The sequence below is a fragment of the Sapajus apella genome, unplaced genomic scaffold, assembly GCF_009761245.1.
Source record: "Sapajus apella isolate SASKATOON/1434 unplaced genomic scaffold, GSC_monkey_1.0 scaffold1, whole genome shotgun sequence".
Taxonomy (NCBI): Eukaryota; Metazoa; Chordata; class Mammalia; order Primates; family Cebidae; genus Sapajus; species Sapajus apella.
The window spans coordinates 52,016,221-52,027,234 of NW_022436941.1; the positions used below are offsets into that span (position 1 = coordinate 52,016,221).

Sequence of the window (11,014 nt, forward strand, 5' to 3'; positions counted from 1 at the left end):
CAGGATCTATAGAAATTTCCCTTAGAAAAATCAGATCATTTTGATTTAAAATATTGTTTAAATTTTTATATAAATATATTTAAATTAACTTTTTAATGTAAAATTTTATTTAAAAACATTTCAAAACTACAAGTTGTATACATGAGATGTTTGTTTTCCTTATGTTATTTATCTGCTTATTAGGCTCTTATTAAAATAATATATCTTTTTATTTTGGGATTAATACTATACAATGTTACATATTATACATTACTTCTAACTACCAAATTCTATTATAGTTCTAAAACTCTATGTTAGTTTGAAGAAGTGATATTCCATCTTTATATGTAGTTCAAAGCCCATTTACTATATTCTTTGTGGTTGTCACAGATTTTTTTTGTTGATGTAGACATCTTGGCAGAAAGACAGGCCAATATCTACGTCAACTTATATTCAGAACAAAGTTCCTGTCTCATCGTTTTGTTTTGCAGTAGAAGCCCAACTTGAGAATATTTTGTTTTGATATGTATATTTATAATCATTAAGTTTCTCTGGGTGATCTTATTTCCTAACATTTCTGTTCTTTAAAACCTATTTTTAATGATGCTGATTCTTTAGTCTTTTCACATTCTTAACTCTCTTACCTATGTCGTTTTCCTTTAATTTTGACTGTCTTTTTTTTCACCTCACTTCCATTTTTCTACATAAATGCTTTGTACGTGTGTTTACTTATTGTCACCCCCCACTACACACTCCTTCATAACCTCTTTTTTTTTTTTTCCTCCTTTTACTCAGCATGCTTTTGGCTACATCCTGCTTTTCTCCCACCACCCGTCTTTCTAATGGCTTCTTTTAAGACAAAACCTGGTTCTCCCCCTTCTCTCTACACACACACTTCAGTCCACTAACCCCAGTGTTATGATTTAAATAAGCTGAAAAGGGTGGGTGGAGGGGAGCCCTTCACAAGCTACTGAAACCGCTGTGGGCTGCTCCTTGATACTAGAGTGTTCCCTAGCAACACTGCATACCTAATACTACTTCTTTCTTCCCCCACATCCGATGGTTTATCCAGGCTGTGGGATGAAAGAATCACTTTATAAAAACATTTAAAGCATTTAGTGGTGGTTGGGCGTGGAGTGTACATTTTAGTGTCCTTTTTAGTAAAATGTGGCTTCATTTTAAGATTTTTTTCCTTTAGGGATTTGGGGTTTTATTTTATTTTCAGTTTATTGCAGCCCCTCATTGTGTTGTAGCACTCTGCCTTGATACAAGGGTGTGGGCAAGCTAGTTCTGTTGTGAGAGTTAACATGACTGGCACAAAGAGCAGCATGCACTTCACCCTCATGGCCAGGCACTAGGACCTGTTTTTCTATCAGAGGTTAGGGCAGGAGTTCTACCTTTCCCTGTCAGGTGTTCCTGGCTTCCTGATCCAGCCCTGTTTCCTCACACAGATCACTGTCATTTGCCTGTGTAGTGATACTTTAAAATATGATGTTTGTGTGTAATTTGAACCCTCCAGTTTAGCTGTTAAGTGTGGTTGATAATGAAAGCAGTTTATGATAATAAAGTATCTGAAGAATTCGCCTATTTTCTTTTTTTTTTTTTACTTTACAAAGCCACTTTATTGATGTATAATTGATATACAAAACTGCACATATTTAATGTATACAATTTGATGAGTTTGAACATATGCATATAACTGTGAAATCATTACTAAAATTCGCCTATTTTCTAAAATAAGAAAAATTTTCGCCAGCCATCTGTCTCTTTAGGATTCAAACTTGGACAATTAATTAACAATGAATTTGTAAGGCAGACCTGAAACCTTTCCTGTATTAGGTATATTGACTTGTCAGGAATAACGAAAATTTTTTTGGTATGTGTATATATATAGGATAGAGAAATTATTTCAAGTGTGTTCATAATCATTCAAAAAGAAATTAAAATGTGGAATCACTTATGATTTTAACAATGGAAATTTAAAATTATACATGATCATTACACTTGAAAGGTTCCTTAGTTGCAGGTTTTACCATAGGTTCCATCTGCCATGTGCCTTCTAGTATTACGGACATGACTAATTACTGGCATTTACTTGTAGATAATGAGGAGGTACTTTGTTTCAGTTACACTAAAAAGTATCAGATGGCTCTCCTGTACTGAAAATCCATTAGATTCATTGACTATATAAAGGTATAATCATTAAATACCTGCTTATTGAATCAGGAATAAAGTACGGGATTATTAAAGAACACTAAAATAGAAGTGAACAAATCTGAATTTTAGTCCTATGTTTACCTCTGCTCTGTTATTGCCATGAACAAGTCATTTAACTTTTCTATATCTAAATGTTCTCATTTGAAAAATTAAGATAATGACATAGTTTCTCACAGACTCAAATCAATGTTAAATGATAATATGATAAGTATAAAATGATGATGATAGTTTTCCCGTAAGTAGTAGAATACTGCAAATTAGTTCCTACCTCCGTTTTAGTAAGACCCGAGTTTCTGTAGTTTATTAGCACATGCTGTTTCTTAATTTTTATATTTATTTCTTACATACTTTCAGAACATTACTTCATATCAACTTTTTGGCACCTTTATTTATGGTTCTGCTCTGGGTAAAGCCAATCACCAAAGACTACATTATGAACCCACCATTGGGTAAAGAAAGTATCCCTTTGTAAGTATGAGCATTTGAGGGCTAATTTTTATCATCAGAACTGCTTTCCTAAATGTTATTTACTGTATTTGTTTTTCAGTGATAAAATCAGGACACTGTATTTTTCAGACATTAATAGAAATGCTAAAAGATGTGTTATAAAATTGAAACTACAGACCATCACTTAACATTTTTGTGATCTGTGTTAATGTTAATGATTATTACCTTGCACAAATATTGTCTTGTACACTTGTTTTTTCTCTTCTTTACGTCCAGTCGTCATTTTTCTGTTGTCATTGTGCCTATTGTTTAGATACCTTCTGAAGTTCTTTTTTTTATGAAAATTATGGAGAAAAAAGGTAGTATAAATGGAAACTCATATACTCAGCCCCTATATTTGACAGTTGTTAACATTTTCCATATTTGTTTCATCAATTCTTTTTGTTTTGTTTTTTGATAAAGCATTTTTGAAGTACATTAGAGGCATAAGTTTTATCCCTCAGTACTTTTGTTTGCATCTCTAAAAAAAAAAAAAAATAAGGATACTTCTCTACATAACAATATTATTGTACCCAACAAAATTAAAAATAATGTCTTAATATTATTATCTAATACTAGTTTATATTTCTCTAATTAGGCAACTGCATTTTAGCAGAAGAAGATGGTGAGGAAACAGAAACAGTTTATTAATAGGCATTAATAGCTAGACTTGATATGTTAGCCTTGTAGAACTGTTAGAGTAATAGGAAGGTTCAGAGAGAACTGGTTCAAACTCCAGCTCTCCTACTTACTAACACCTTCACTTGAGACAGATTATTTAACTTCACTGAGCCTCTGTTTCCCCATCTGGAAAATAAAGATAATTTTATCTACCTCACAAGGTTATCATTGGAATTAAATAAAAGAACACGTGTAATGCAACCAGCTGGAATTAAGTGCTTAATAAATGTTCTTTTCACTGCTTTACCTCATCAGAATTAAAATAGAAATACTTGCCTAGTCATTGACTCTGCAGTGTACATTTTATATTGTATACTTCTTTTAGATCCTGGTGTACATATAAAATCACTGATGACAATGATAATTTTTCTTTTTAGAGTTAATCCTATTGAACCAGGGAAATAGCCAGTGAAAAAGTAATGTTTCCCCCCAACACACAACTAATTACCTTAATGGTAATTTTACCTAGACAGGTTTCCTCAGTATTGAAAAGTAATTCAAAGGATCCTAGGGCTTTAGATAAAATCTCAGAGAAACTTCTAATTCATGTCTTAAGATACTGAAAGCATTCCCAATCCTTCCTTGAAATTTGGTCGTGAAAACTGGATTTCATATTCCTGTAATTATGTTCTCTAATTTATATTTGCCTTAGTTAAATAGAGAAAATAAGGAAACTACCATTTATGATACACTTATCACATACCAGTTATGTGAAATCTTGATACTTTACATATTGTCTTCTTATGGTAATTGTCCATTTGTTGCTGTTTTCATCCCATTTTATAGATGGAATAACAGACTCAGAAGTTAAATAATTTGACTGAAGTTGTTGAGCCAGAACTGATATACATAAAACACTTGGTACTTATACTAACATTCAGTTCCCACTTCCAGCCTAATTAAACTTCATGTGGATTTATTAGTAGTGAATACTTAATTTAGTGGAAATGGGAATAAGGAACTTTTCCCTTGTGTGCATATTAAATTATAGGAAAAATGTTGTTTGTACATAAAGACCCGATGTTCTCTTTCTGTGCTTTTTCCCCCTTTGTCCCATCCCCATTTCCAACCTGTTTCATAAACGTTTCAAATAAAATTAGCCTTACCTCTGCTCTCTTTTATTCTTCTTTAATTTGAATTTATGATTAAGTGATTAGACAGGCAGTTTTAATTTTTGTTAAAAATCTAAAGCGCATATGGTAGATTGTGGAAAAAAAAATGGCTGCCCATCAAAGAGAGTGGGGTGAAGGAAAAATGAAGTGACAAGTTTTTTTCTGTCACATAGACAAATTTGTTGAAAGGTCTGTGTAATCAGAAGCAAAAAACATGGTACAACGTAGTTTCAACCCAGAAATGTATAGTTGAATCTATCATGTGTTCTGATAAAGTATTGACAAAATAAAATATTGGTAAACAGAGTCCATGTGTGCTCATAACCTCATAAAAAGAACACAGAGAACATATACAAGAAAGCTTAGAATGGCATCAGGAATTTAGGATAATTTCTTCTGCCTATTCTTTACATATATACTTTAAGCCCTCTCCTCATGCTCCTTCTTGAAACACTCTATCAGATCAACTTATCAGATATTTATGTTACTTTAATAATCTAATTAGAAAGTACCATTTAATGACTATTATCCTAAATCCTGCCCTCATAAACTGAACAAATAATTTTCTGCTTCACTACCTTGTTCTGTTCCTTTCATTCACATTATGTGTTATCCTCAAAGGCTTTGAAATCTGTCTTCAGGCTGCTCCCAGTCAGTTGCTCTTGTTGCTCAACTCCAGGGAACACAGTGTTGTTTATAGGTCCCCAGGAAAGGTTCAAGGCTGTGGGTAGGCTTGTGTGTTACGTATGTCACTCTCACGTGATGGCTCCTTAATTTCATTGTAGTGGAAACATGTTGATAAAATGTTATGCCTTTATCTTTCTTAGCCAACAGTGCTTTTCCATTGGAATTTTATGTCCATGTACCCTCATGACTTAATAAAAAGAAATGAGAGAGTATATATAGTAAAGCCTTTGTCTAATCCCCATGTCTTACCTCCATTTTATAAACAGATGGAACAAAATTTACACTTCAGATTTTCCTATATTGTAGTTTTAGTTCCAAGGTTTTTTTTTCTTTTAATGTTTTCCCATTTGTTCTTCTTTATATGCGTCCATTCTACCCTCATGTTCTTAAGAATTTCATGGAGACCCTTCTGAGTTCCAGGTTTTTTCTGGCAACTCAGTCTATGCATTGCAACAGTCGTATTAAGTGCCTGATAGGTGCTAGATATTAGACTAGTTGCCAAGGATGGTCTAGTCACTACATTCAAATTACTTGCAATGTAGTTCTTCATCAGAGCAGAAACCCATAGTCTTTAAAAAACATTAAATACCAAAAGGACATCATAAGTTATCTCTTGTTTCTGAAATTCTTTAAGGAACCCTCACCAGTGATCTGGTTTCTGAAAAGATGTCCTTAGATCACATATTTTCACCTGGAATGCTAACCTTAGCCTTGAGGAATTGCTCAGAGCTGAGCCAGCTTCAGTGCATAGCAAGTTAAATGAATTGTTGTAGAGGAATCTTAGGCATCTGATTTCTTCATAATATGTCAAAATTTTTGATTTTCCAGTGGTTCCAAGTAAAAGCTCAGCAGAGTAAAAGATCCCATCCAATTATGTTTATGATCAGGCAAAGCTGTACCCAATGATGATGGGTGATTGACTTGATTCATCCTGTAGGCAATCCCTGCAGTTTTCTTTCTTTCCCCTACTCACCAGTTTAAGACCACCCAACTTCTCTTTTCATGTCACAGCCAATTTTTATCCATGGAGGAGGGTATATAGAAAAGAATCTCATGTGTTGCTCTACTTTTTTCTTCTAGATACCTGTTAACTTCTTATGCTTTCATGACACATTTGTCTGGTTCTATTATTCGTGTGAAAGTGTCATACAGATAAGTCTATGGCAAAGTGAGATTCTTTTATGTCTCTAATTGTTGCTAAGTATAGATTTCTTATATGGTGAGCATTAACTTATAACGAGCATGCCAGCATATTGTTGTCTTTGAGAGCACCATATCAACTTTTTGATCTGTAGAATGACAGAAGCCACATTCGATACTCTGCGACTCTGGTTAATAATCCTGCTGTGTGCTTTGCGGTTGGCCATGATGCGTAGTCACCTGCAAGCTTATTTAAATTTAGCCCAAAAATGTGTGGATCAGATGAAGAAAGAAGCAGGGCGAATAAGTACAGTTGAGCTACAGAAAATGGTAAGTTTTATACCCTAGTCAAAATGAAAAATAGTAAAAACCACACTGAAAAAAAAAAAAAATTGGTTTTCTTTATTAGATAGTATTTCAACCCTTCATATTCTTATTGTAAATAAACAGAACAATTTTAAGCTGACAGATATCAGAGACCTTGATCTAATTTTGGTACCAAGTGAAGAAGGGTTCTTAATTCCTCTTCCTGCCTTAAGTGTTTTGTGTCATACAGTGGGTGGTACAAAGCTGTGTTATGCCTAATATTGCTGAATGGGACCCCTCTGATTTGAAAGACATTATAACATATTGTCCAGACTTTAAGACTTAAAGAGTAGGAAATACTTTTAGTAGCTAAATTTATTCATTTTAATATTACTCCATGTACTTTAACATGTTGTATAAGAACTAAATTTATTTGGGGCTTCCAGAGAAGGAAAGAACAAGGAATCCATCTGCCAGTATAGTGGACCAATAACCTGATTGTATCTTTATTTTTAGAGAGGTGGTTTTAGCTCCCTTGTTTTATTATTGTTATTTTATTTTTTGTAGAGACAGGGTCTCTCTATGTAGCCCAGGCTCATGTTGAACTCCTGGGCTCAAGAAATCCTTCTGCATCACCTGTCAAAGTACTGGGATTACAGGCATGAGCCACTACGTCCAACCAGCTTCAGTTTTTGATTCACCTCCATAGTTAGGGACATTTATTAAGATTTAAACAACTTTTTGCTGTTTTACCTTTTATGTATTTTTATATTTTCCATCGTTTGACTTCAAATATGTTCGTGTAGAATGGGGACTTAATGTTCTTATTTGTGAGGGATTTCTGCTCATATGTGACTCTGCCTACTATTGTTATTTAGTTTGATGTTTTAGGTAGATGTCCTTACAGATTTAAGCATATTGTTTTATCTTTGAAATATAAGTAAATGTATACCATTTGAATTGTAGTTGTTATTTTCTCCAATATATGTACATCAAGAATTATTTTTAAGGAATCTGTTTTAATATTCTCACATTCTAAAAACTTGTCTTCAAATTGAGCCTTTCCAAAGCCATTTTGGGGACATTTATAATAAAGCACAACTTATTAACACTTAGCTTGCTTCTTATGAAAGGATTATTTTTTAAACATTTCAGTTTGACAATTATATGAAACTTTAATTCACTCCTAATGTGTCAGTTGTATTAGACACTTAAGAATGTTGTTGGTTGCAGGTGGCTCGAGTCTTTTATTACCTTTGTGTCATTGCACTGCAGTATGTGGCGCCTCTGGTAATGCTGCTTCACACAACTCTGCTTTTGAAAACACTAGGTAGGCATTCCCTGGCAACTTAGGAAGCATCTTTTACTTTCTACCTTTAATTAATAATGCTTTTGGTCACCAACAAATAAACGCAACTCATAAAATTGTTTCTCTCTTTAAAAGTTGTGAGAAGAACCATGGGAAAGTTTTAGCTGTGGATGGTGATTTATTATCTTCATTTTGAAAACTCAGGCCCATGGTTTTACAACTTTATGATTTATCTTCAAGAATTGTTTACTAAAGGTTAAGTCTCAAATTTGCCCAGTAATTTTAGTAAGCACTGTTGATCTTACTTTTGTGTTATAAGAGAATGATTTAAGGTTTTGTTATTCCCTAACATTGAAATTATTACAAGGAGATTATAAATCTACATAAATTACAGAATGCTGTGGTAAGTTCTAGTTCAGATAACTTACATTGAAAAGGTGAAGATTTCTCAGTGAACTAACAAAGTTCTACCGGTCTCTTCACTAAGCTATCAAGTCCGCATGTGGTGTTATTCAAGAAATATCTATTGCATTCATCGTTTCCCCTTGCTTGGATCAGACAATAAGCCGTGTAGGGGTTTAAGAAACCCAAAAGAACTAAAAATATTATTTGAGCGGATGGACTTAGTAGATGTCATAGACCTGATGATAGGTATAAATGCCCTTCAAGAATCTATGGAATGTAAAGGGTAGGTAGTTCAGCTGTAAATTAAGTGACTCATATCCTATCCAATGTAAGAAAGTATATAATGAAAAAAATTTCTGGAAGCTATTAATGGGTCTTCACATTGAAATCATAGATAGTTTTTGAGAAAGAAATTTATGTTGATATTCTAGAAGTAGAAAAGATTTCTGAGAAGTTATTGAATTTGTCCCTGTCACTCCAGTAGAGTTAGCTGATTCATTTCTTATATAATGAGAAAGTTGTTTTTGTTATTTTTTTAGTGCAGTTAATTAAAAGTGTGTCAGACGTTTTGCTTTTATGTGTACCTTTACTGATGAGGCCAGATAGGTTAATTATTTACATATCTAGAAGGATTATTATTTTATTTTATTTTCAACATAACATGATTTACTATGCCACTAAACTAAACTTATTGTTAACTTCAAATATAGTAAAGATTCGTTTTTAATAAAAAGCTTTGGAATTACTTACTCTTCAAATTTTGTGTCTTCAATTTTCTAGGTAATCATTCCTGGGGTGTTTATCCAGAATCCATCACTACCTTACCAGTGGATAATAGCCTACTTTCCAATTCTGTTTACTCTGAATTACCATCAGCTGAAGGGAAGATGAAAGTAACTGTTACACAAATAACAGTGGCATTGAGCAGCTTAAAAAATATTTTTACTCCTCTTCTTTTTCGAGGACTTCTGTCTTTTCTGACCTGGTGGATTGCTGCTTGCCTCTTTTCTACAAGCCTTTTTGGGCTTTTCTATCACCAATATCTGACTGTGGCATGAATCTCAGTTGACAAAAAAGCATATCCAAATCACACTTTAAATTCAAATATTTGTGCCCTTGAAGGGCCGATGAAAACCAGAAGAAAGCAAATACAAAGGAAAAAAAAAACATATCAGAATATTTTGTATTAAATGTGTCCTCTGTATTCTCAGGGTGAATTAATGTTATAATATTTAAAATTACAAAATAGATTGTTAACTGTTACACTGTGGCATTGGAATTTTAACTCTGTATTTACTCGTATGAGAGGGCTATCTACAAGGGTAATACTTCTGATTACCTTGGTTTACAGAAACCTCCAGCAGTCTTTGAAACATCTCACGTGACTCTAGTTATTGATTGCTTTTAATGGTATTACGGTACTGTTGATAGTCATGGTGGCTGCCTGTAGAACAATCTTCAAACTGAGCCATGCTTTAGGGGAGGGAAAGGGGCTAAAGTCTCTTCTGTTGGTAATATATTAGTTACTCTTGAAATGATAAAATCCAACAGAAAGGAAAAGATAGCTACTGTATATTACAGTAAAGAAAACTGCAAAGTTATTTTAAATTTAATGGAAATGAATATGCTTAATAGCTACAACTATTGCTGCTTGAGAGTAGCAAGAGTATTATTTTAAAACATGCTCTACCCAACTTGAGAGTTCTTTTAAAATGATTGGCCATATGAACACTTGTAATCTTGCCATTAGGTTTCGACCTGCCATATTTTATTTTATTCTATCATCCTAAATGGTTGCTTTTAATAGTCTAAAGATATTTATCAATACTGATCAGACTTTGAAGAAATTACTTTGTAAACCTGCTGACTACCTGTATGTATTGTATATATATTATATATTAAATATATAATATATTGAGATTATAAAAGATGAAAATATTGAATCCTTATAATATTTTAAGTTGCAGAATGTATGTTAAAAAGTGATTTGAATGAGATGTACTTGTATATAGAAATTTTATTTCCTTTTGGAATGAGATTAAAATACATTTTGAAAGTTCAGCAGAGTAAGCAATTTATTTGTGTTGCCTATGTGTAAGTATATTTAAAGTGTTATGAATGCTTAATGATTTCTCCCAAATTAAAATTCTTTTTCTGTCATATCCAAAAATCAGAATCTTTCCCTCTCAGACCAGGCCTACAGGTATCATGTATGCCTTTGTTAAATAGGACTTGTTTTGAATTTATAGTTTCTAGAATATTTTTGTTTTACAGGACAAATTGAGATAATTTGAATGAAACATTCAAGGGAAATGAAAAAGCAAAATTCTTTTTGATGCTTTTTACATCTAAAGTTTAAAATGAAGGGCCAAGATTCTAAACTGTATAAGAGATAAACAGGGGTGTTTTTTTTCTCTTTTTAAATAAATGAATAAATACTTTTCTATATAACTCTTAGGAGGCTTTCTTTATGTGTCAATGTTGTTACTACTATTGAAAGCAAATTTGAAACCCTTCTTTTGTTATAACTTTCAGGGCTTAAGGTTTACATTCATTTGAAATTTTAATATAGCAAATTCCTGTATTTTGGAAATAGCTGATGTTTTAAAAGACAAGGAATGCTTATACACTGCTGGTGATGTAAATTAGTTCCCCTCCTATGGAATGCAATATGATGATTTCTCAACTAAAA

General features: G+C 32.8%; 1 protein-coding gene across 14 annotated transcripts in view; it reads left to right on the forward strand.

Moving 5' to 3' along the window:
* Positions 1-10,383, forward strand: part of TMEM161B (transmembrane protein 161B) — a 76,039-nt gene extending 65,656 nt beyond the window's left edge. For 13 of the 14 annotated variants that reach the window (XM_032276466.1, XM_032276476.1, XM_032276502.1 and 10 more), the window contains 4 exons: positions 2,551-2,664; positions 6,458-6,632; positions 7,842-7,938; positions 9,103-10,383. In XM_032276466.1, the coding sequence (XP_032132357.1) occupies positions 2,551-2,664; positions 6,458-6,632; positions 7,842-7,938; positions 9,103-9,380 (664 nt within the window). In that variant the 3' untranslated portion in view covers positions 9,381-10,383. The remainder of the gene's footprint in view (positions 1-2,550; positions 2,665-6,457; positions 6,633-7,841; positions 7,939-9,102) is intronic. The other variant, XM_032276472.1, reaches the window with a different exon arrangement.
* Positions 10,384-11,014: the final 631 nt, after the last annotated feature.